This window comes from Perissodus microlepis, chromosome 23 (assembly GCF_051167445.1).
Source record: "Perissodus microlepis isolate ML-2025 ecotype Zambia chromosome 23, ASM5116744v1, whole genome shotgun sequence".
NCBI classification, from domain to species: Eukaryota; Metazoa; Chordata; class Actinopteri; order Cichliformes; family Cichlidae; genus Perissodus; species Perissodus microlepis.
Window position 1 is genome coordinate 39,672,493 of NC_140482.1, and position 24,242 is coordinate 39,696,734.

Here is a 24,242-nt window from a genome sequence, read left to right on the forward strand (position 1 = left end):
GACACAGATCTTGACGTGGCTATGCAGCGAGAGAGAGGGAGAGAGAGCGAGTAAGAGCATTGCTAAAAATCTGATTTGTGTCTTTCCCAGCAGAGGAGTGGATATGTATAAATATGTGAGTGAGAGAATGAGAGTCGCTCAGCATAGTGGCCGTGCTACTTAAAAATGGCACAGTGCAGCAGAAATCAACCGTCACTCTGACACTAATACATGCAGAGACTACGCCTCCCTACATAGATTTACCATTGAAATGCATGCTGCACATACATGTCTCCTGAAGTACTACGTCAAGAGGCGTGAAATACGTTCAAACACTGGCTCTTTCAGGTCATCTGCAATAGTCAGAGGGCAGTTTCTGATGACAACAACAAGCTGTTAAAAGCCTGGTCCCATCATTAATATGATTATGAGTCAGATATGAAAAGAGCACTTGTTATACATTTCAGAAAGCCCTTCCTGGCTGTGAGAGCTCATATGTAATCAACATTTGGACTGCTCCCATACAGATCCAACCATCCTCTTCCACATCATATGATGCAAATGACTGTGATTAAATGTAATTGAATATGGGAATGAATGGTGCCTGTATAATGTTATTAGAAAGCGTGCTTGGGCCCCAGTCTGGGCTAATCAAGAGTCATGTCATTAGTTTGAGGAGGAGGAGAGCACAGGGGCAGAGGTGAACAGTTATGGGGGATTGCTGAGGGGACATCGAGCATTCTGCTCAGGCTGGTAGCCCTTTGTAAACACAGCAAGCTCGGATTGAGAACAAGATTTCTTTGAAACTCAGATTTATCTATATCATTTGAAATGATCACATTCATTTCTATATGTATCAGTTTATTTTGATACAAATTTACCGAATAATAAAAAAGCTTATTTTGAGCATATTTTCATGATAATGAAATAAACATTTGGTATCGACTATGCTGAGATGCTGTAAATAACATTTTATGGGTAAAATCATAATAATTCATTGCATACAAGAACGTAAACAATCCAGAAACAAAACAAAGAGCAACCACTCCCACAAGCTTGCAGTGGGAGCTTACAATCAGACGTAAGTTACAAGCTCTATAAATACAGATTCTCATTGTTTAACTACAGTATGATAAATTCTACCTTTGGTAAACAGTGCAGCTGAACCACAATCCTTTCTACAGTCTGTACACATAATTTCATGGTTTATCTCTCTCAACCCTGACGCCTGCGTGCTGTCTCCCAATGAGCAACGCTCAGCCATCTATCTGGATTAAATTATGTATTCCCCAGTCTTCCCACATGAGCTGCATAACAAACTGCCTGATAGTGAGGTGTCCTTTTGTCTTCTATGCAGTCAGACAGAGAATATTTAAGTGGGGTCATATATTTAATATTCTGCAATTATCTTGTTCTCTTTACTCATTGATGAGTACCTGAAAAAAGTTACTGCATATTTCCTTTGGTTGTTTTTTATTTCTTTGAAGAAAATAAAAAAGTGCCAGCTAGCTTACCCTGACAATGTAGGACGCTCCTTGTCCTACTATCTTCTTGTCAGGGTGCAGCCAGCCTTGAGAGGGTTTGTGGATGAAGCTGCCCTTCTGGTTGAAGTCCTCTCCCCCATGCCACATGCCTTCGACCCTTGTGCTGCGCGTCATTCCTGATCTGAAGTTGCTGGAGCCACCGGGGCTCGCCATGACCTCTGCGGCTCCAAATACGTGCCCCCCTGGACTGGCAGAATTTGCCGCTGCTACTGCTCGCTGCCCCCGAATGGCCTGTAGGGAACAAGGAGTGACACACACCGGGTCACAGGAGTTAAGCACTGCTGCAAGGCTCGCCACTGGGCCACTGGCTGAGGTTCCACCACCGGGCCTGTGTGATGATGATGAAGAAGACGTGACAGAGGCCTGGGAAGTAGCTGCCGCTGTCTTGCCCGAGTCCTTGCTAGAATTGGAGCTGGAACTGGAGTTGGATGGACTCCGGCTAAGCAGGGAGTTGGAGAATTTCCACTGAGGCATCTTAGGAATGAGCATGCAGAAGGTTGTCGTGGCATCTTGTTCCCCATCCAGGCAAGGAGAGTCGGCCAAGGCCATAGCCCCAGCAGAGGAGGAGGACCTGGCACTGGGATCCAGGGGAGGCAAAGGAGGCAGAGGAAGGCTTGGCGTGGAGGAGGGAACCACTGGTGTGGCCACAACTTTGCCGCTCATGGCTAAGCTCTGCATTAGGTCGTCGGAGGAGGTCACAGACTCATTGCGAAAGCGGTCATACTTTGGCTTAAGGAGCATGCCCGGAGTAGCCGCCTGAAGCAGGACCTGTGAGTGGGGATAACTGCCACAGGATGGAAGAAAAAGGGGAAAGGGGGGAAGGGGAGGGGGAAAGGTGCAAAGAAGGAGGAGGAGAAAACTAGCAGGAAAATCTTGTTGGTCTTATATCCTTGTCAAAGTCAACTGAATGCTGTCTGGTCCTCTCCCGTTCACACACACACACTGTCCCGCTCTCATGCTGCTCTCCTCACTGAGCTGCCCCGCTCCCTCTCCCTGCCTTAGGCAAGCTGTGCTCCCAGTCTTGCTCTCTCTCTTCTCTCTCTCTTTGGATGATGTCATTGGTCTATTAGCCCTGCCCAGCTGCTCTCAGACTGTATTAGCTAAAACACATCTGCCTGAACCACCCGGCTCCCAGACACACGTACACATTGACACTACAGAGCACCTGTGTTTCTACATAAAGGACATTCAGCAGGGCAGTAATTGGAGCCAGTAATCATTACATTTTGGAATCTACTCCTCAAATGAACTCTATGCCAGCATTTGACCTCGGACAATAAAAAACAGTGATATTAAGATTATAAAAAAGGCTGCATTGCTTTTAAGACGGTAAAAATGACTGAAATAAAACGATATATCTATCCACTTAACCACTTATCCAGCTGGGATCCCAGCTAACACTGGGCGAGAGGCTGGAAACATCCGAAGCATCTTGCCCATCCATTGTCAGTTCATTATCATTTGGAATTTTTCTTATCTATGGATTTTCTGTTTATTTTTTATCTATGCCTTCTGTATTTCAACTGTCTCTGCATTTTGATAACTAACACAAAATAATGTCCTTAATTTAAATTCACATGTTCAAAAAGTAACCAACACTACTTTAAATCGCATAAAAACAAATAACACAAATGTACAGCAACAGAAGAACAAAGCTCTAGAACTAGCTACATTGAGATATAAAGTTAAAATATTTAAGAGGGTATTGAGTTTGGATGTTGATGAATATCAGAAAATTTCCTGTCCATTTAGTTAAAGTGAATTTTGTATGATTTGATGTATGCTTATAATTGATCCTGGTTATAGGCAAAGACTTCACAGAGAAAACAATGCAGCCACTCTCCTAAGGGACTACATCTCTAAAAACATCCACCCTATTCCATCTGCCTGAATTCCCTTCCCATCTCCCTCCCAACCGTCTCCCAAGAGAACAATCAGCCATCTCAGCAAGATCCTCTTAGCTGCTCTCTCTTTTTCCCTTTCCCCCGTTCGATCTCTTTCCTGCTTCTCTCTCACAACTGCATTCCTCCGTCTTACACAAAGGCAACAGAAGGTACGCATCAGGATTCAGGATTCTCTGTGAGAAACATAAAGCGAGTTAAACGATGATTTTCAGTCGAATCACGTAAACAGGTACAGTAGTAAAAAGGATACTGACACAGAAGACAGAAGGAAAACCTATTCCCCAAAACAAGTTTCTAGAAATATATTGTGTCTAACCCAACACTCTGTCATGCCAAAAAGCTGAAGAAAGGTCTGTAATTCACAGGATTTCTACAGCGCTTCAGAGAATCTGGAGAAACTGGAGACCATGGCATTTATCCAACACCGACTCTAGAACAACTACAGTAAACAAACTACAGTCCAATTCATTCAGAACAATAGTAACAAGATAAGAGATTATACAGGCATGCAACTGACACATTTGCAATCTTAAAGTTAGAAAGAAGCATGGATCTTACCTGTGTCAGGCTCTGAGAAAGCTGTTACATGACCACTGCAGTGGTTGTTTGCTAGAGTATAAAAAGTTACTGATAAACCAGATGTAATCGATGCATGTTGACAGATGCAGTAGCCTTTCTCTGTATTTTCTGTTCCCCATTTTCCCTGGCAAAACACTTGAGTCTCATGTATAAAATTAAAGTGTTCATGTTATTTCCTCAAACTCTTACTTCCACTTTCATTCTACAAATGATACCAATTCCAATTTAATTCACACATTTTTTTTCTCTGTATGTCAAGAGTTAACGGATTTACCTCATGAATTTACACATACAAGTGGAACAAATCATGCTCTGAATAACACACCACTCATTAACAGCCACTGACACAACCTAATACAACAAAACGTCATAAGGTACCTGCAGCACAGAAAATTTAAGCTGTTATTTGGTTAAAATGTAAAATGAGTTCGCAGTAAGTTAGTAGACTGAGAATATAATGTTATTTATACAAAACATATATATAAAATTTGGCTATGAAAGCTGGGTGTAAACGACCTGCAACTTGACTGTACTGTTTAATCACTTACTGATGATGCTGATGGATGCTTCTCTAAATATTTTTGCCATATTCACTTTCAGTGTTCTATGACCAAAGTGCTTTTTAAAAATAATAAAATTTATGTAGTCATGCTAATTGTTCATATTCCCATGCTGTTGTGAATACACCACAGGTCGAACAGAAGGTATAGAAGTGAATCATACATACGATTTCACCCCCAGTGGATACATCGCCAACCCTGTGTACTTTTCTCCTGAAAGTTTACCCTCCGTTGTCGGCTCGTCTACGTGAAAAGTATCTCTTGCAGAAGATCAACTACGTAGCAGAGATAATTGAGAGCCGAAGATCTTTTACTGTGTCAACTTCTCAACATATCTGACAAAACGACCACAGACTTTTCAAAATACATCACAAACCTTGGGTTTAAAAAATCAAAAACATTTTTTTTTAATCATATATATAACCAGTCCTAATATACCGTTAAATGTACAAATTCTATCGCGATAGCGCTTCGCCACAAGACTTGTGTTTTCCCTGCGGAGGGAGTCATCTTTCTATGAATGGACGATCCTGTTAAGTCCGCGTGCTGCTGCTTTGACCAATCAGAGGAGTGCGGGTAACCGTTGGGGTTTGAATCATCCCCAGAAAACAGCGGCAGATGACAGTAGCTCGTTGAGCTTGTAGATACTGCTAGCGAACATATTTGGTTCACATTATCCAATATCAGCTCTTTGAAGCTCAGTTTTGTTGCTTTTGTCAACTGAAAATGTCGAAAAAACAGATTTTCTATTCTGACAAGTACACCGATGACGACTTCGAGTACAGGTATTATGTTTTTAACGTTTTCAAGAGTCCGTTAATTTAGTTCGAGTAATTAGCTAAGGTCAAAGTAGCTTTTGAACGTGGTGGAGATAACTTATTGCCGCTGTAAATTGAGACTTCTTGTGTTAGCGTTAGCAGTTGATATTAAAATATATCAAAATAAACTGTCTGACCCCTAGTAGGCAATTAACAATATGTTTGTTATATTTCCATCCTCAGGCATGTTGTGCTTCCCAAGCAGCTGTCCAAACTGGTGCCCTCCTCCCACCTGATGACAGAAGAAGAGTGGAGAGGACTTGGAGTCCAACAGAGCCAGGGCTGGATTCACTACATGATCCATAAACCAGGTCAGTAATCATGGTGTGAAGGATAAGTTCACATTTTTCCTCAGTCTTGTCTTGAAAATTAAGTCAGACGCCCATGTGTGCATCTAAAGAACTACAAATTGATGTCATCATTCTTTGAATCTAAGGTGGTGAAAATCCCACGTTTCTGTCAAACCTTTGGAAAACTACAAAGCACAGTAAAAGCAAATATGTGTTTTAGGGCTCTTTTCTTTTTTGTTTTAAACCAGACATTTCACCATCTGTTTACTGTCACTTGAGTAGGAAAGCGTCTCCAGGGAATGATCAGGGTTGCTATTATAAAAAAAAAGCTATAACAGCCTCCCCTCTGTCAGTGCGCCCCATGGCAGCTGTGGCTACATTGTAGCTTGCCATCACCAATGTGTGAATGACTGAATGTAGTGTAAAGTGCTATACAAATACAGGCCACTTACCATTTACAGGCCATAACATTGCTCACTCTATGCTGAAGCCTTTAGCTTTAGCTCAGCCTTTTTACATGGTGTGTATTCCATTGCCCATTATGAACAGATCTCTTCCTGGTATATGTATCAAAGAAGAGGGATGACTATATCAGGGTGATTTTCATGGTGACCCTATATCAGGGCCAAACTCATAAGAGCCTAGTTTGATCTTGTGTGGGTAAGAAGTAGTACATCCACAGGAGAGATGGCTGAGACCCTGAGAAACTGTAAGAAAAATAAGCACAATTTCAAGAAGGTGTTTTGTTTTGTTTGTTAGTTTTAAAAACAGCCAGTACCATTATGACATATCCTCCTGAGAACCAGCCTATTCATTTATGTCCTCTGTAATGGGCATTTGTTTTTGGTCTATATCTTTTGACTTATTTGAGCTATACTACTAAGTCCTGAGGGACTAAATAGAGGACATTCTGGGCTTTCCATTGATATCCCATGTGTTTGGGTGGCCTCTTTTAGCTCCAAAGAGGATGGTAATCACAAAAAAGTTCAATGGGAAGATTCTTTTTTTCCTTGGTTCCCAGGAAGATATTAAAATGTGTAGATCACAGTGAATATACAAAATTAGAGAAGATTTAAATGTTAATTTTTTTGGAAAGACGCAATATTGGGTTTTTTTTGTTTGTTTTTTTGTGTTTGTTTTTTTTTTTTTAATGATCCAAGCAATCTGAATTAAATGTCCATAAACGCTGGTAACGGCAAGGTGTTTTACTGACTAAAAACATTTAATAATTACCCTATAGAACCTTGTTATTGTTGGTAAAAATGAACAAACATAAGAAAGTTTTTGACATCCATACCATTTCAATTATTATATTTTATAATTGCCCTTGTATACAGACCCACAATGTTTCTGTTTCAATGTTTCTTACGCATACACCATGTGTATATAGTTTCACTCACATATATGTATACATATATATTGCTTTTTATTTTGTTTTCTTATTTATTTCCCCCCTTGTTGTATATTGTTTTCTCTTCTTATTTTTGCACCTTTGTGGTCCAGCTACCCAATTTCGCTGTGCAAGAAACAGCACAATAACAATAAAAAGCTCTAAGTCTAAAATTTCAGGTTATTGTCTCAAGATTTTGACTTACTAACTCAAAATTCTTATTTTTTCAATTTCAAAAAGTTGATAACAAAATTTTGACTTGGCTCTGCATTTGCTGAGCTGGATTTGGCCCCTGGTCCCTGTGTTTGAAACCCCTTCATTATACTTTCAACAGCATATGAGTATTGTGCTAAAGTTGACATAAGAATTGAATCTGTCATTGTACAGCTTCTACACTGCATTATTTGGCCGCGATCAAATTTGGGTGTAGACGACGTACAGCTGTAGGCTTGACTGTGTTTGATGACTTACTGATGATGCTGACAGATCCTTCTTTCTTGCTTTACTCCCTAGAGCCACACATACTGCTTTTCAGAAGGCCTCTCCCAAAGGATTAAAGGGGAAGCTGTCTGTTAAAATACCTGCCATCTCCTCTGCTGATATGTATTGTCTTTCGATCCTATATCTGTCCTGCACATAAATCTATATGTGTTCTGATATATTGTGTAGATGCCCTGTAGTTTTGTGTGTATATATTTTTGTGTTTCTTCATTCAAATTTCCTCAGTTTTTAGAGGTTATGAGAGACAAAAATGTCTTGTTTTCACTGTGAATGATAACTTAAAACAATTTGAAGGTGGAAGTTTGCCTGTCAATTGTACAATTTAACAATTTTTTTTTTTTTATCTTTAGGTGTAATGTTGTCAAGACTGATCTATTTACTTAATGGCCATATGAGCATATGATTTTATTTTGCTCAAACCAATGACATCCCTAACATTTTTGTTAAAACATTTATTGATAATTCCTTAAACGTATGTATTTTATGTGCATATGTTATTTCTTGATATACATTTGGCTCTCCGTTATGGTTGATTTGTCAAGTTCTTTGATACTGGACAAATAAAATATGCTAATTCCTTAATACTTGCTTCTTTTCTTTTTATTTAATTGAAGAATGATGTAATTTTCTCTCAGATGACTGTTTAGTCAGAAATATTGACAATAAGTGGAGTAACAAATTCTGAGTGTCTGATACCCAGGGAGTAGGCTGGTGCCCGGGCCTTGTGGACTGTAACTTTCTCTGGATTATATGTTCCTGGACCTGGTTTCTTGGTGCCATCTCTGGGTAAACTGTGACGTCCCGACATGGAAAACGCTGGCCGTCGGAGCAGATAAACATTTGGGTCTGTACTATTGTATCTGCAAGGCGCAGGAGTCTTGGCTAAATCCTCAGATGGTCCCCCTATGCTGAGACCACCTGATATTGTGTAGCTTGCACTGGATGCCTTGTCTGGGACTTGAGCGCCCATAAGTGGCGGTAGAGAGTACTTGTTGGGAGCTGGGACTGAGTCAACACTGCGGTAGTGTGTGCGAGAGCCCATGGTGTAGGATGGAGGTCTGCGCTGCAGGTTGCATGGTGGGGCTCTCTCAGGGCTGTATGCACCGGGTCCTGGTGTGTGGAAAAGCTCCTCTAGTGAGCAGAAGACAATCACATGGGGTTCTCCAGAAGGGTCAAAAGTACATGTTTTCTTCACTAATCTATTGATCTGACTGATATACAATATGTCACAATTAATTTTAAAATAAACTCTAATAATGAAGGAAAGCATACTTACTCTGGGCTTTGACTTTACCCAGCATTGAGTATGCAGGTGTGCCATCCTTTCCAAATCGAGTGATTCTTGCATCAATGTGATACCGAGGCCCTGGACTGGAGTCAACACTATACACTGTTAAAAATTAATTGGATAATTACAAATTTATATTTTTAAAAAGTAAACTTCTTTTCATTCTTTTTTTTTTCCTTAATTTGATTTGATTTGATCCTGAAAATCTGTAGATGCAGTTTAAAAAAAGGAAAAAGTTTAAAAAAAAAGTGAAGAAAAACTTCTTGTCTCCACCTAGTGGTTGAATTTGACATCACACCAAACGGAAATTTTTGTGAGATCATTTTTACAGGAGAGGAAATCATTCTGAAAACATAAAGACAAACAATATAAATTACTGTACACAAATTCTGTGAAATGTGTGTATTGGTGACTGTAATGCTTTCAGCTAATTTGTGTCCTAAATCAGCAGTTTGACGAAAAAAGGCATTATTTAGTTAGTCATAGAATAAATAAAAAGAAAAAATCTGCAAAAAAAAAAAAAAAAGTAATACTTTAGTTAGCTTTAAGTTAAACTTGAAAACTAGCCCTCAAAGTACCCACTTCTGATAAACCATAAAGCAAGAGAGGGGCTCACTATTATCAGTCATCCTTCCATGGAAAGTGTAGGCAGGGCTAGTTGACTTTGTGAAGTCATGGCCAATAAATCCAATAGTGGGAGGAAGCCCATAGCGACCAGGTCCAGGCCCTTGAAACAGCAGAAAATGTCACAAAGTTGCCATAACCTCAAAATACACGTGTCTTAAATTACATCCACAGTTTACAAAAGTCATACATGTGGGAAATTCTAAAGTGACAATGGCTCCTTTGATTGTGAACGCAGCTTTATGTAAGGTTCTCTGCAAATAAGGAAGTCTGATAACTAGACAATACAAATGAAAATTCATGTGAATTTTAGAGATTAGCCTTCCAGTTTTCAGCCTTGAATGAAACACTATTATGCACACTATGTCAAACAGCTAACAAGGTGGGAGCATTTTTTCACAGAGTGGAGCAAGTCCTGACAGGTCTGCCCACTGCAAAACGACCCACTCTGCTTAACTGCAGTATATTAAGCTACTGATATTTATTTGTAAATATTAATTTACATAAAAAAAAAAGAACCATGATCGTTATTGAAGATGACTTACCTTTTTCTCGTCCAGCAATTACTGGGTATTTTTTCTCCATCTTACTCTTTACAGAATTGATAGTTACTTCAGGAGTCCAGCAATGGTAGTGGTTCTATAGAAGTATCAGATTGCTCTGGGCATTATATGCTCGTAAAATTTAAAATTTAAAAATAAATAAATAAAAATAGCTGAACTGGGGTCTTGACACAGGTAATGTCCCTTTTCAGCTAAAAGTGAGGCAGGCTTCAGGAAATTCAGTCATCAGATTCAAAGGCGCAAGTGATTCCTTCATTCAGGCTGTTCTTGGTCTATTGTCTGTTTCTTTTTTGTTAGATATCTGTGCTTCCTCTTGATCCAGCATCACCAAAGCCCCAGGTGACTTTAGAAACCCAGAACCCTGCCTGATCTAGGATCAATCACCAATTTCCTCCAAAGCAATCAGGAAACCTGAGACCTATAATGCTTGTCAAAGTGTCAACAACAGAGGAGGATCTACCCTGGATAGGGTTTACTCTGTCTGCCCGTTTGCCCCTTTGTCCAAATGCTTCATCAGTGGATGCTTGGACAGGTCATTAGCCCTTCCTCCATGGGGGTAGGAGTATAGGTGCACTCAGCTGGCACTTAGAAACAATGTCATCACTCCGATTCACTCTCATGTAACGCTAGCTCGCTCCCCCCGCAAACCATGAAACCAAGATCCCCCTCTCCGTCCTTTCTCTTTTGACTCTTTCTGCTCATCACAGCGTGGAGACGCAATATCACTCTTCAGCCATGCGTACAGTTGCCACGGAGACTGCTGTGGGTAGCTTGCTGCAGCCTGGTCCCCTGCACCGCTGCCTCGTTGTCACAACAAGAACAAAGTTTTCCATTCAGAATGAGTAGCTACATCTCCCGTTGAACTGATGGAATACACAGTGAATTAACAACCCCCTGATTTATCATCCTTAACCTCGAGCCAAGCACACTTTCCAGACACAGTTATGTGTTGATGTGATTCGGTTTAAAGGCCTGAGCTGCCAGTTTCCAGAGACAACTGTAACCGAGAGGGTCGACAAGTGACGTGCAGTAAGCAAACATTAAACTTTCACAGGCTTTAACTCTCTCCTGGGGGTGCCCTCCTTTGGCAACCTAAATAACACAAACACATTAAGGCTCAAACATGTGCAAGTATGCAGTTAGGTACAAATTCACACACACTAACATGCTTTCTGTCTCCAATGCAGCTACATACAAGGAATAAGAGAGTGAAAGCAGAAGGCCCTTTGAAACAGCTGAGTATAATACAGTTGACTGCTGACTTCACCATCCATTTAAAGGAAATGGAGCAACACATCTCTCATAAAGAACTGCACTGCAGCTCTGCTAGTTGAAAAAAGAGACACGTACTGTGCTGCAGATGCAGATATCTCAGTAAGTCAGTTGGAGAAACACAGGTAGTGAAGTAACAAAACCAAAGGCCTAAACTGCATACAAATTTTATTCTCATTTGTTTTAAAAATCACAATATTTGATATCGATCTGGGTTACATTTGATCAAATTTGGTACTTTTACAGAAATCAAAACTTCATTCTTTATTATTCTTTAATATTTTTAACTTGACTGCTTCAAAGATCAAAATTGAACAAAAAAACAAAATAGCTTATGAGCTGTACAATCAAATCTCAATGGTGAGAGGAGATGCTGGTATCTTGGCAGAATAGTTTCAGAAACACTACAGCTGGGTCGAACTGTAAAAGTCAGAGTCGGCCAGAGGCCTTTGTTGCATGCCAGTCCCCTTCTGCCTTCTTGTGTTTCTTGTCAATCTCTACTCTGCTGTGTAATAAGACAAAAATGCCCCCCAAAAATCTTTAAAATGCAAAACATTTCAGCTTATGTTTCCGTAAAGCATATGGTTAGCATATGTCTGTTTTCCAGCAGGATACCAGAAGAGGAATTTCATCAAACATTGCAATAACTGGGTTAAAGCTTGCTATGAAAGAAAAAGAAAAATGCCTTGCATAGTATAGCATACATCTTAAAAATCCACAAGGGGCAGGTAGATTGTACTGAGGGGGCGACTTAGAAAATAAAAATGATATGATCTCTATCTAAAAATAAATACCACAGATAGAAAATATAACAAAATACGTTGCATAACATCAGGTGTAATTACAAACATAAATACTTGATTATTTCTTCTAGTGATTATTAAGGCAGTACAGTGATTAACAAATATGATATTGTGCCTATTGATTACTAGGAGTCTAGAGGAGGAAAAATACAAGTCTGGAGGATACTAGCTTAATAAAAAACGTACAGTCACATCCAAGCACACACACAGGCTTATAAATGCATCCACTCTGACTCACACAAGGTCAAACACTCATTCTCCAGACCCCACCATGTCTTCCTTTCAGCAAGTCTCTCTTCTCTTTCCATTCACTAGCATATTCACAAATAATGTACAATTCGGAGGTGGGTATGGCTTCACTCTGGGAGTGTTTCTGTAGATGACAAGAAAACAGAACACATGTTCTTTAAAGGATCATCTTTAACTCTTTATCCCTTGAAAGCCTCCTTGAGTAACTCTTGAAGCCTTTAAAACAAAGTGACTGGGTTTTTATCAAAAGTAAGTGAGGACAGTCTCTCCCTGTGCAGCTACCCTTGGAAAAACTGGAAAGCTAATGGTCATCAAACCACTTTATTGATATATACCGAGGTGTCATTTGGGAACTGGGGAGATTAAATGTCCTCTTTATAGGGGAAAGAGTTAACACCGTTAAAGCATCTCTTGCTGAAGTCTGTGGAGACATAATATTGGGAGATGTACAACTGCTTTTTTATTCCTTTAACATTATTACCAAAGATGAATATCCACAACAGACTCTTCCAGATACCTGGAAAACATCAGAGAGGTCTACTAATCCAAAGTCTGTTAAACAAATACATCAAAGATGTAGCTCATACCATCGCTCAGGGGTGTTTTTTGTGTCCAGTGTGGGTAGCTGGGAATCTACTGGCAGGCGCACGTTATGCTCCACACCCCTGCCACCTTCAGGAAGATCAAAATGGTCCCCTCCCTCTGCATCAGCAAGGAAAGGATCAGAGTCTGGGTCGTATTCATAGGAGTAGTAGGACACCTCTGCCATAGAGCCCTGCTCCTCTTCGCCTGGAGAGAACAGGGTTAGTGAGAAACACAGACACAAGGTAGGTGGGATAAAAATGAAAGTTTTGGCTGTCATGGATACTCTAAAAATCTGTCCTGATGTGAATATATATATAGATCGTAATCCTGGCTAGCAACACTAAATCTAAACCTAACCCTGCTGGCTTGCAGACAGCTCCACAGGACACCTTTAATATACTGCACATCTGGACCTCTTGAGGAGCAATACCACATCACACACAGCAGGGGTCGCACCTTGCTTAAAATGTTGTATCCGCGTATAAGCGTGCTAGGCTTGAATCGGTCTTTTCAAGGTATAGCTTTATGAAAGTTCGCTTTATTCTGAGTAGCCTGCAATCAGATTTTCCTTCTTTGAGGCCTGCAGCACATATGGTGAGAGTTAAACAAATTTAAGACAAATATGATGTGGGAATTTTGTAAAGTCTGTAACCAAAAAAATGTATATATTATGACCAAAAATCAGCTGAAGGAATGCCTGTATAGGTATTCTACTGTATGTTGTCCTCTGGCAGAAGGTCACCGACATGACAAGTCTGCACAAGGAAGCTAATTCCAGAGCTCCAGCGTCCTCCGCTGTTACACTGGAAACTGTCAGGTTCATGGCAAGACTCACATTCACCCATTACACTCTCGGTGCACTTATCTGGCATGTAGTGAACATTCTAATGGTTTACAATGACAGTGTTTTTACAGTACTTATTCAATCTAATCACCCCAGGGTTATCTTATTCTAGATGAGTGTGCACGTGTGTCTCTGTGTGTGGGCAAATATCTGCCTGTATGGACATGCAGGAAGTGTATGTGTTATGTGTGCACGTATAGATATGTGTGTGCGTTTGTGTAAGTGCGAAACAACATTCCTGTGGCGAGTGTGAAGCATTGGCTTTTGTACTAAGGAGACCTTTGAGTGAGAGAAGCTTTGTGAACTGCAGCTACCGAGGGTAGCGGGCTCAGCAACAAGTCAGTGCAGGCTGTGCCACACGGGGTGCACACACACACACACACACACACACACACACACACACACACACACACACACACACACACACCTGTAGGCAACTCAGACTTTCATGCAGGCCGAGTTTAAAATCATGTACATATAACAGCATGCGGTGTGCGCACACAGTATGCAAGTACACGCTCCTGCAGCTTGTGAATGACTGTTTTTTTTTTATGCTTGCACTGCCAAATGTAACACAGCTACATCCTCCTTGCACGCACAGCCAAACATCCTATCAGGAATTTTCTGGCTGCCTCCCTGAAAATGGCAGCTGATCTAAGCTCATGACAAAGCAACAATCAAGCCGGCTGTTTGAAAACGATCCACCTATTTATCACACAGACTGTAAAAACATGACGTGGTGGCAGGGGAATGTGCTGCCGTACGCCCCACCTGCATATCTACTTTCCTATACTCTCCCACTGACCCTGTTCCTTTTCTCTTTTCTGATCCCATCTCCTGGTCGTCCCCTTCACTCTTTTTTCTCCTTTTTAGCTTTACAGCCCTTACACACTGTCTCAACCTTTTCATCCTGGTCTTAAATCCTTTCTTCTTCCCTGCCCTTGCAAACTCCAATGTTCCACAAACACGGGGTTGCTCACTGCCCACTGCATTTACATTTAGTTAACATAGAAATAGAGTTTCACCTATAACAGCAGCAAAAGTGGATTAGTCAGTAGATTTAAGATTTAGATTTGCTTTCGGCTCTTTAAAACATGCAAATAATGAAGGAAAACAAGAAAAAAAAGCAATGCTTTGTCTCTAAGACAAACTATGAGTTTGAGAAAAAATGCATAGAAAGTGCAGAGAGGAGATGAAAGAATGCAAAGCTGTGTAAGTGGGGAAAAGGTGTGATATGGGAGGCTACCTGTGTGTACAGGCACTGAGGGTTGCTCAGTTTCCTGACTCACTATTGGTTGCCTGTCCTCCGTGGTCTTCACTGGAAGTATAAACAGATACATGTTAGATTATTCACATTTATGTGGCTGCCACAGCACCTAAAAAACAAGTAAAGAATTCAACAGAGTTTCATTGTTGCATAATCTAAATACTGGCCAGAAGCATTATCCACCCCACTGAGCAACACTTCTTGGCAAGACAATGATGCACACTCTGTCTGAACAGAGGCTCGCACTAAATTCTATCTATCCAAAAATAGCAGGGGCCAAAGCATGGCCAGGAGGCCATGTGTGGAAGCAAATCATATCTTTTTCCTTTTCAAAACTGGGAAACGGTGGCATGAATCTCCCTCGCACAACTGTACACAAACAAACAAGGTCAGAGGGCCCTAAACAAAAAAATACAATCCTTTTGATAATCTCTAGCATGAACGACTTGGCACAAACTGAGGTCTTTTCCCACCACAGTTTTGTCTATGCCTTTTCCCAATCTGCTCCACAACATGAAGGCTCCTTTGTTGTTGGGCTGTGCGTCGGAAAGGAATGTGACAAGGATTTCAAAGGCTGGACAAAAGCACTCTGTCATTTGGAGGGAGCCCTGTAATACAGCAGCGAGTGAGAGAGGATGGTGGGGGTGGGGGGTTGGGGTACGATGGGTAGTTTTTCTCCCCCCCCCCAAAAAAACCAAACTCATTCAGTAATCAGCTCAACACCTGAACAGCTGTTTCCCAAACTCAGATCACTGCATACACAGAGGCATGTGTACATGAACAGACGCAAATAAAAATAAAGGGAAAAATGAGGATTACACATTTATATGAGCCCATTAACCCACAATGAGAATTGGGAAACACACATACAGTTAAGGAAAAATACACTGGGGCACGCTGTTAATGCCCGAGAGCCACAGACCACTAACTGTATAGAAAAATTAAATGACACATGCTTTATATTAACTGAAATTTGTCTATTTCTGTGACATTTCTCTTTCAGAACAGAGAGAAATGTGGACATGTACACAATAATTTAATATTAGTTTTGGATCATTTATTCAGCCAACCTTTGTGATGCGAGTCAGGTATAAATCTGGTCTGTGACATTTCCTGTTGATACTGAACTTGGCAGAGGATGTTTTCACAACTTTTTAACATGTGGACTTGCAAAAACTTGAAATACATTTTTGATGAACAGACATGACGGATCTATTCTTACCACTGCCTAAACTGTGATTGCTGTGATGTTTGTTCAGCCATTGGGTGGAAACAAATGTCAACAGGAACCAGACCTATTTTAATCACTACAAATCCAGGATTTGGGAGAGTCTTTGGTCTGCAGCTTGGCTACTGTATTGTGCAAACATCACTATTAGAGACATTTTTTTAAAAAAAACTAAGGTTAAACAAAGAGGTCCAGAATCTGTGAACAGATGAGATGATGCGTGATGACAGAGCTCTTACCGTCTGGACACTGGGACAACGGAACCTGCTTGATTCTTGTGCCATTTCTGCAGGCAAAGACCTCCATCTGACACTGGTTCTGGTAGAGCTGCCCATCTGACCCACAAACAGGATCCCCATCGTAACCGCAATCCCTGTAGCACGTGCAGCGCTCAAACCGCTCCTCCTCCAGACAGCCAAACACATTGTTGCACTGGTTCGCCTGCACAAAACCTGCAGAAACAGAATTTTTCATTAGATTCATGAAAGTGAGGCCTTTCCACACTTTTAGGAGCGCTGCACATGTTTCTCACCTATCCACTGATTGGTTGAACTTTCCACCTCATTGCACGTAGGTCCATCACACAGCTCCCGTGCAAGTGGACTGCTCTCACTAACATTGTAGAACCGGGTAGCCTCGAAAGCTGCACGACAAGCACAGACCCACACGAGCATGTTCACACATCCACACACATGAAACAATGAAGCTCACCATTAGTAGGTCATAAACTTGAAAAATTCCAGTTGCAGGAAAAAAAGTGTTTAACTCCTTAAAGAGGAGCACTTAAGCTCTTAATGCCCAGAGTTTTTAAGACTTCTTCATCATCAGTGTGATTTTCTCCCCTATATAAAAAGTCTTAATATATCAGACAATATATTTAAGCAATAAACTGCAAAAAAAAATGCTGAATGTAGCAAATATGATACATGCATATTAATATGTATTTATTTATTGTCAAAAGGTTCAATAAACACTCCAGTTTCAAATAATTTGAATTTCATGGCAATTATTTCACAGTTCAGGCTTTAAAGGGTTAAAATATTCATCAGAGGCACACCTGGTTCGTAGTAGTCATAGATCTTGACCGGAACAGGCGCCGTCTTGCCCACAATGTACTCCCTGACAGCTTGGAAGGCCACGCACGTCATACACTGGCTGGGAATCTACAAAAGGTCGAAACAGAGAAAGACTTATGAAAGCACCCTAGCCCACATACACATGAATACAGACACAAACATGGGTATTATTAAACCTGCTTAAAAAAACAAATAAATAAATCAGAGGTTCTTTTTATCTTGTGTTTACAGTGATGCAGCAGGTGTGCAAAATCAGACACAGCAATCAAGAATTTTGATTGCACTCACCTCATCAAAGTAGAACAACACTTTTCTCCCATTCAGCTCATATCTCTTCAGACCGACTCTCTTGTCCATAAGCAGCTGTTGACCAGCACAGTACATAAAGAAATCAAGCTTCATACGCAAATATTAACCTCGATCTCTTGACATTCTCATTTAAAATAGTAAAAGTTTAATAACGTTTAACTTGATTTTATAATGCTGGAAGGGGTTTGTGAATATCTCTTGCCTTTGTACCTATTGAGAAGAATTAAAGATCCTTTTTATCAGATCCTGATAAAAACGTGTTTAGATTTTCTAAAATTGCAGCCGAGTACGATTATAAAATGTCAATTTAAAAACGCATAATGCATGGCATCCAGCTAAGTCAGCTACATGTACGGCTCCAGTATTTATATATGAACATGCAGAGAAGTCATTAACAATGGACATTAGCAGTAATCAGCACCACAGCAGTCTGGACAGCTCCACCTCATGCCAACCGAGGTTTACCGTACACAGACCAGTAAATATAATGTGTCAAACATGAAAGAAAACCCACAGTTCTGTTAACCCCGTGACCACTACACTACAGTGCATCTAGGATATTATTATTTAACTAAAATGCTCCCTTTTCTGCTTGTACGGATTATGACTGTAGTGAATATAAAGAATTTCTATTATTGTGTGACATGTGTGAGCAACAACAGAAATGCAAACCATACCCACTCTATCATGAAGTCATGTCCACAGTGGAAAATGAAAAAGACTCAGAAAGGCTTTTTCTAAGTAGTTGAAATAAAAAAAGATGACAGCTTTCCTGTAGAATTACCGGAACTCTGTTTAATACTTATTTTTTTTAAATTATGCAGAAATGATCATGTTTACATGAACATCTTATTATAATGATCATAGGGTTTGTATGTATATATTCCTGTATGCACCCTGGGGCAATATGAATGAAACTTTGCATTAACATCACCACACAAAGAGCAATTATCAATGTCTATATGTTTTTAAAAAACATTTAACATCAGTATTCTTGGGATTTTTGTATTCATCATCCCCATTGCGAATGCAACGTTACTGTTGCCATGTGTCACGTTCGCCTGGATGTAACTTAATAGTCATGAAAATTTGTCTCTGCAATAGAATTGTATTCAACTCACCAGTAAATATGGAAGGAAGAATTTGAAATAGTGCCGCAGGCCTGGCTTTTGTTACGGTCTAATAATTAGGACGGTATGAATGACCGACGAGGATGCTGTTTACTAAGAATCAGAGTGTGTGCATAGAGAGCCAGCAGTTAATTCCCCCCACCGGGGGATTTTCATTCTGTCAGAGGTGGCAGCCTTTGGACAGCAGGGGTTTATGAGGTGCTCAGCCTGAGCTGGCGCCACCACGACACACGCACTTACACACTGTTTACGAAAGCATTGTTTGTCTATATAATAACCAAAAATTGCTCATGAACTCCCATTGCTCAAATGTTATACCCCCAGAGTGCCCTGGGTTGTTAAAGAAAGCTCATTATATTGGGTGATAAGAGGCCATGGCTGTGGCAGCTCCCAGTCAGTCACTGGACTAATCATTCAGTACTGCAGCATCAATGAATGCAACTAGACATCACTGCAGAAGCCAAGCTTGCCACCATAAACTGAGGAATGTAAGTGGCAGTCGGGCAGGCAGCAGTAAAACTCCAGGGGTGTAAACTGAGCTTGTTAGCCACTACAACTCGGGTCAGTCATGACTGATATACTCACAGTACTATGTGTGTATGAGTATGCGTGTTTTACATCTCTCCAGGTAGCCAGAGAGGTGGCTCTTTTGGAGGTGGAAGCCTGCAGACTTTAGCCCTATAACTGTCTAGTAATGAGGGACAAGTTTCAGATTGGTGGCTGGAGGGCTGACCTTGATACAGCCCTTAAATTTACCTTACTCTCCATTACTCATTTCATCCATCCAGCATAATGCTGTCTGTCAACTCTACACTTTACAAGTTTTCTATGTACCCCACATGGCCTAGTGAAGTGTATGTCTACGGTCTTGTAAGCCCAGAGAGGCCTGACGACTTTTAACCTCCAAGTTAAAAATGATCCCCATCAGCAAGACACATACACACACATGCAGACACATGAATATAACATTTCAGCAGCACATATTGCATAACATGCAGTAGTTAAATAACCTGCCTCTATCTGAAGGATGTTTTCAGGAGCTGTGCTGTCAAACAACACGGGACAGAATGCTTCACTGTGCTATTTACACTAAAACCCAACAATATCTCAAATGTGTGTGTTTGTTTATGTGAGTGAATTAAATGTTGCATCCTGTTTGGTTGTGAAGGTTGTGAAGCGTGTGAGCGTGGTGTTTGCAAAGGGGTTTGATCAATTCCATGACATACTCATTATTGTTAAATGGCCTCAAGATGCATCTGTCTCTTTCTACCTTCTTTTCAGTTTAGTCAACTACCTGATTACCTGCCTGTCAAGCAATATGTCAGTCACTATGGCTAAATGCTAAATGCCTCTTTTAAAGTGTGGTCATGTGCGATTACATACCCGCTCTAGACTTTCGACATCTGCTCGGAAACCAGAAATCATGGGTACTTCTATGACAGCCATGTTAGACGAGCCTGAATGAAGCCACCTAGACAAAGGATTGGCGATGAATACATGTTTTTCCCCAGCTCTGTGTGTAAGTGTGTGGTAATCATTTACCTTGCACAAACTTCTAATGAGATGTGATAATCCAATTTGTCCTGGTGGGCTGCTGGGTCATCATCATCAATGGGTGCCCGTCGCTTCCAGTTAAGCTCAGAGCGGTTGTCAGCGCGGCTCCGGGCTCGTGAAGTAGAATGACGGGAAGAGGAGGAGGAGGAGAGGGGCTGCAGGTTTCGTTCCTGAAAAGGCTCTTTCAGATCCACCTTGAGATGAAAGGCTGGCTTGGAAACTGGGTCAGGTACATTATAAGACACGTCGATCTACAGACACACAGAGAGAAGGAGATACTTGTGAAAATCAGGCACGCTAGCAATGTGGCTTCAGGATCTGTACCACTGGGCTACAGTTATAGTAGAAAGAAAGCACAACCTCTGTCAATCCTAAGGTTTTACTTATCAGGACATAATAAAAGCACCTTTTAAAATGAGGTAAATACAACCTCAGATGACCAACAACACAGGTGATTTTCTTTTTTTAATAAAAGCAAAGCCAAGACCAAGAAGTCGAGTGTGAACACCCCACCTCACATGTGACGCTAGAATACTTTAGTATACAAAAAAGTTCATGGTTGATTCAGTGATTGCAAAACAAGCCAAAGTCATCACCTCTCCACCACCGTGCTTAACACTTGATATGTGTAGCACTCTCGTGTGATGCGATGAGCCAATGATCACTCTGGATGTTGGTCCGCTGTAAAACTTTAATGCATACTCCAGCACACGACAAAACACAATGGTAGTACCGGAAGAACAAAACTCCCCCCACCATACTATTCCAGTTGGACTAGCCCCCCACAGTCACGGCAGGTCTGTATAAACAAATATTGTTTGGCGATCATTTAGCCAATGATCTACAGTATGAGTTTATCCTGCACGTGGGTTTCTTCAAACGTGGTGCTGTACATGAGGGTCAAACATCTCCATTTTGGTATCATTTCATCCAAAGGACATTGTTCCAGACGTTGGGTGAATTTTGCAAACATACATGTAAGCTGTACTGCCATGCTTTTTTAGAGAGAAAAGACTTTCTCCTGGCAACCCTTCCAAATAGGCCACACTTGTTTACCGTATTTTTTGGACTATAAGGCGCACTTAAAATCCTTTAATTTTCTCAAAAAATCGACAGTATGCCTTATAATCCAGTGCGCCTTATGTATGACTCCTGGTTCTGCTTACTGACCTAGAACCAACTTTATGTTGTACATGGTGCTCAAAAAAATGTTTTAGTATGACTTTGGTAAGCTACGAAGCCGCACCGGTTGATGGATTGTCGGAGCATTACGGCTACTGTAGTCAGGAGCCTCGCGGAGTGATCTGGGTCCAAACTCCGCTTCAGGTCCCAAAGTCACACGAACACTGCGGCATCCCTGAGAGTTAAAAACTGTCTAAATTCTTTCATCTTTAATAAAATGATCAGTGTTGCTGCTTTACCAGGTGTAACAATTAAGTTTAACATCCAGGCATCCATGAAAACAGGATTTATTAAATTTAATGGAGTTAGAGTTAGCATAAGTTAGCTCGCTAGTTTCCACCTAAACACAATATATCGTGTTCTGACTGAAAAAATTAAAAGGTACAGCTCTGCTATCACTTCCAACATAAATCAAGACAGAAAACTAAACAGCACTTTTGTAGGGTTACTGAAGTTGGACTAGCTGGTATATAATGATGTGCTACGTGATCGCTAGCGACACAGCTATGTTAGCATAACACAAACACAGTGAAGCTGGAGGATGAACGCCAACTTTTTACCACTCGATAAAAGTTAACTTGAGGGTTCCCGATGGTTAGGGACAAATGCAATCGCATGGCAGGATGCTGTAAACAGACCAAACTTCAGTCAGGAAAACAACTGATATAATCCATCAACAATATGAGGTTAGTCATTAATATACTGCAGTAACATGAGAATAGAGCAGCTGCCAAAGAATTCAACATTAATGAATCAATGGTAAAGTGGAGGAAGCAAGAAGAATGAGTTGAGTAAAGTTTGACTTATCTGACTGTTTTGTTTTGCTTAATGCACCCTATAACCCAGTGCGCCTTATGGTCCGAAAAATACGGTAGTCCTTTTCTAACTGTACTGCCACGAACTTTAACATTTACATGCTAGCGGAGGTCTATTGAGTCTGAGATGTACCTCTCAACTTTTGGACTGTTTCCCTGAGAAATGAATAGTCAGATCTTGGAGAAAATTTGCTGGGATGTTCACTCCTGGGAAGATGGTTTAAAAAATTTTCTACTTGTGAATTATATGTCTCACTGGAGAATGATGGACTTAAGATTGTTTGGAAATGGTTTTCTAACCCTTTCCAGATTGATGGGGAGCTACAATTACTTCTCCAAGATCACTGTTGGTGACTTTTCTTCTTGGCATTGTGTGAACACACGTGAATGCTCCAGACCTCCAAACTGCCAAAACTTCTGCTTTTACAAACATGGTCACACTTGCTGATGATCAAGTAATCAACTGCATCTGATTAGCAGCACCTTCTTAAGTCCCGTGGAAGGAGTAAAGGTGTACTTCATTTTTCACATACTGCTTCTTCATTTTGGCTTTTGATTAAATAATGACGGATGTAATACATCATGTTTTGTTGTTCATCTGAGGTTGTGTTTACGCAATTTTAAGAACTTCCAAGGAACAGAATGTTGTTATGTCCTGTTGCGTAAGCTCTTAGAAGTGAAAGTGAGTGTACTTTATTTTTACCATGACTGCATTTTTCCATCATTTTGCAACTATTTTCCAAATTATGGTAAAAGCTCACATATTTGATGAAGCATGCTGACCTTAGTATTTCTCCAACTTTCCCCTGTATCATTATGTTGCTTAATGGACAACCATTAAAGCTGTTATTGACATTCACGCTCCCCTTAGGTTGAATCTAACAACCACTTTTTCCATACCACTGGTTTAATGATAACTGCAAATAGTAATATTATTATTCCTCGAGGTGCCTTATGCTAACTGAAAAATGTTGATGCCTAAGAACAGTTCTGTCTCATAAAGCCAGTAGTATGACTGTGACCTGTTGGTCTTGTAGACTTCAAATGCTCCTTTGTGATCCGGATATTAAATCTTGATTAGTAGTCTTTGTCGTATTTCAAGTTTATTCTAAAAAAGTGAAATCTGATTATTTCCTCTTTATTAACTTTGATCTTACAGAGGTGAAGCCTTTTGTTTTCAACCAAATTATTTCACTTTTTGGATGGAAGCTTTACTTTTTAAAAAAAATACCAACACGGTCAGTAAAATAAAGAAAAGTAACAAAATGTTTAAAAATTTGACGCCTTATTTTATAACCTCTAACATCAAAAAGTGAAAGCAGAAAAGGTCTTTAAAGTATAAACTGCAAATCATATTCTGTGGACAACAGAAATGCTTTCAGCAGCTTGTATTTTAGCCTGCGGACAACTCACTGCTTTGATGCTCGTTTTCATTTCACAGAAGATTATTCTCAACAGAACTGTCCACATTTCTGATAAATCATTCAGTGTTACCTGAGACCCTAGCAGAGCTGCTAAATGATATTCCTGAGGCAACTGCATATACTCATTGCATGCCTACAAACACATACACAGGCAGGACCGCTCAAGTATTTCATTAGAGCCCAGGTGCTGCTGGCCCCAGGGGCTGACAGAGAGGTGTGTTGACTCACGGAGAGGTGTGGATATGGGGAAAGCAGAGAGGGAGAGAGGTGTGAAGAAAAAAAAACATGTTTGTGTGTGGGAACCATGCAGAGGGGAGAGAGCTGGAAGCCGACCACCACATCCTCTAGTGCCTCATCCAAATCAAGTCAGATTTCAAATACAGGATTCGGAAAATGGGACTGTAAACATCTTTGATCGCACATGCTTTTTCATTTACAACTTGTTTAGTTTTAAAGCAGACACA

The 24,242-nt window shown here is 40.5% G+C and overlaps 4 protein-coding genes across 6 annotated transcripts in view; 1 reads left to right on the forward strand and 3 right to left on the reverse strand.

Moving 5' to 3' along the window:
- Positions 1–4,865, reverse strand: part of shc2 (SHC (Src homology 2 domain containing) transforming protein 2) — a 16,975-nt gene extending 12,110 nt beyond the window's left edge. The window contains exons 1-2 of one of the 3 annotated variants that reach the window (XM_084920644.1): positions 4,734–4,863; positions 1,494–4,036 (exon numbers count right to left, since the gene is read on the reverse strand). In XM_084920644.1, coding sequence (XP_084776770.1) covers positions 1,494–2,264 — 771 coding nt within the window. In that variant the 5' untranslated portion in view covers positions 2,265–4,036; positions 4,734–4,863. Of the gene's footprint in view, positions 1–1,493 lie in introns of all 3 variants that reach the window. The other 2 variants (XM_084920646.1, XM_084920647.1) reach the window with 2 other exon arrangements.
- A 291-nt stretch (positions 4,866–5,156) lies between these two features.
- cks2 (CDC28 protein kinase regulatory subunit 2) lies at positions 5,157–8,108 on the forward strand. The gene is made up of 3 exons (XM_084920653.1): positions 5,157–5,351; positions 5,568–5,695; positions 7,578–8,108. Exons 1-3 carry the CDS (start codon positions 5,293–5,295, stop codon positions 7,619–7,621), a joined length of 231 nt encoding a protein of 76 aa, XP_084776779.1. The 5' UTR covers positions 5,157–5,292; the 3' UTR covers positions 7,622–8,108.
- Positions 8,083–10,062, reverse strand: cimap1d (CIMAP1 family member D). Its single transcript, XM_084922379.1, has 4 exons — positions 10,023–10,062; positions 9,470–9,580; positions 8,842–8,955; positions 8,083–8,699 (listed from the first exon to the last, which is right to left on the reverse strand). Exons 1-4 carry the CDS (start codon positions 10,060–10,062, stop codon positions 8,209–8,211), a joined length of 756 nt encoding a protein of 251 aa, XP_084778505.1. The 3' UTR covers positions 8,083–8,208.
- Positions 10,063–11,463: 1,401 nt separating this feature from the next.
- The window catches only part of cpamd8 (C3 and PZP like alpha-2-macroglobulin domain containing 8), a 44,533-nt gene continuing 31,754 nt past the window's right edge, over positions 11,464–24,242 (reverse strand). The window contains exons 36-44 of the mRNA XM_084920643.1: positions 20,346–20,608; positions 20,187–20,274; positions 17,653–17,727; positions 17,346–17,451; positions 16,821–16,931; positions 16,528–16,740; positions 15,040–15,111; positions 12,952–13,153; positions 11,464–12,488 (exon numbers count right to left, since the gene is read on the reverse strand). Coding sequence (XP_084776769.1) covers position 12,488; positions 12,952–13,153; positions 15,040–15,111; positions 16,528–16,740; positions 16,821–16,931; positions 17,346–17,451; positions 17,653–17,727; positions 20,187–20,274; positions 20,346–20,608 — 1,131 coding nt within the window. The 3' untranslated portion in view covers positions 11,464–12,487. The remainder of the gene's footprint in view (positions 12,489–12,951; positions 13,154–15,039; positions 15,112–16,527; positions 16,741–16,820; positions 16,932–17,345; positions 17,452–17,652; positions 17,728–20,186; positions 20,275–20,345; positions 20,609–24,242) is intronic.

Excerpts from the sequence above, each read along its gene's own strand:
- cks2 (XM_084920653.1), top strand. The coding sequence starts at position 5,293 with ATGTCGAAAAAACAGATTTTCTATTCTGACAAGTACACCGATGACGAC. Across the intron at positions 5,352-5,567 it reads GATGACGACTTCGAGTACAG|GCATGTTGTGCTTCCCAAGC; the intron begins GTATTATGTTTT and ends TTCCATCCTCAG. Across the intron at positions 5,696-7,577 it reads CTACATGATCCATAAACCAG|AGCCACACATACTGCTTTTC; the intron begins GTCAGTAATCAT and ends TTTACTCCCTAG.
- cimap1d (XM_084922379.1), bottom strand. The coding sequence starts at position 10,062 with ATGGAGAAAAAATACCCAGTAATTGCTGGACGAGAAAAAG. Across the intron at positions 9,581-10,022 it reads AATTGCTGGACGAGAAAAAG|GGCCTGGACCTGGTCGCTAT; the intron begins GTAAGTCATCTT and ends TGCTGTTTCAAG. Across the intron at positions 8,700-8,841 it reads GGGTAAAGTCAAAGCCCAGA|TAGAGGAGCTTTTCCACACA; the intron begins GTAAGTATGCTT and ends TCTTCTGCTCAC.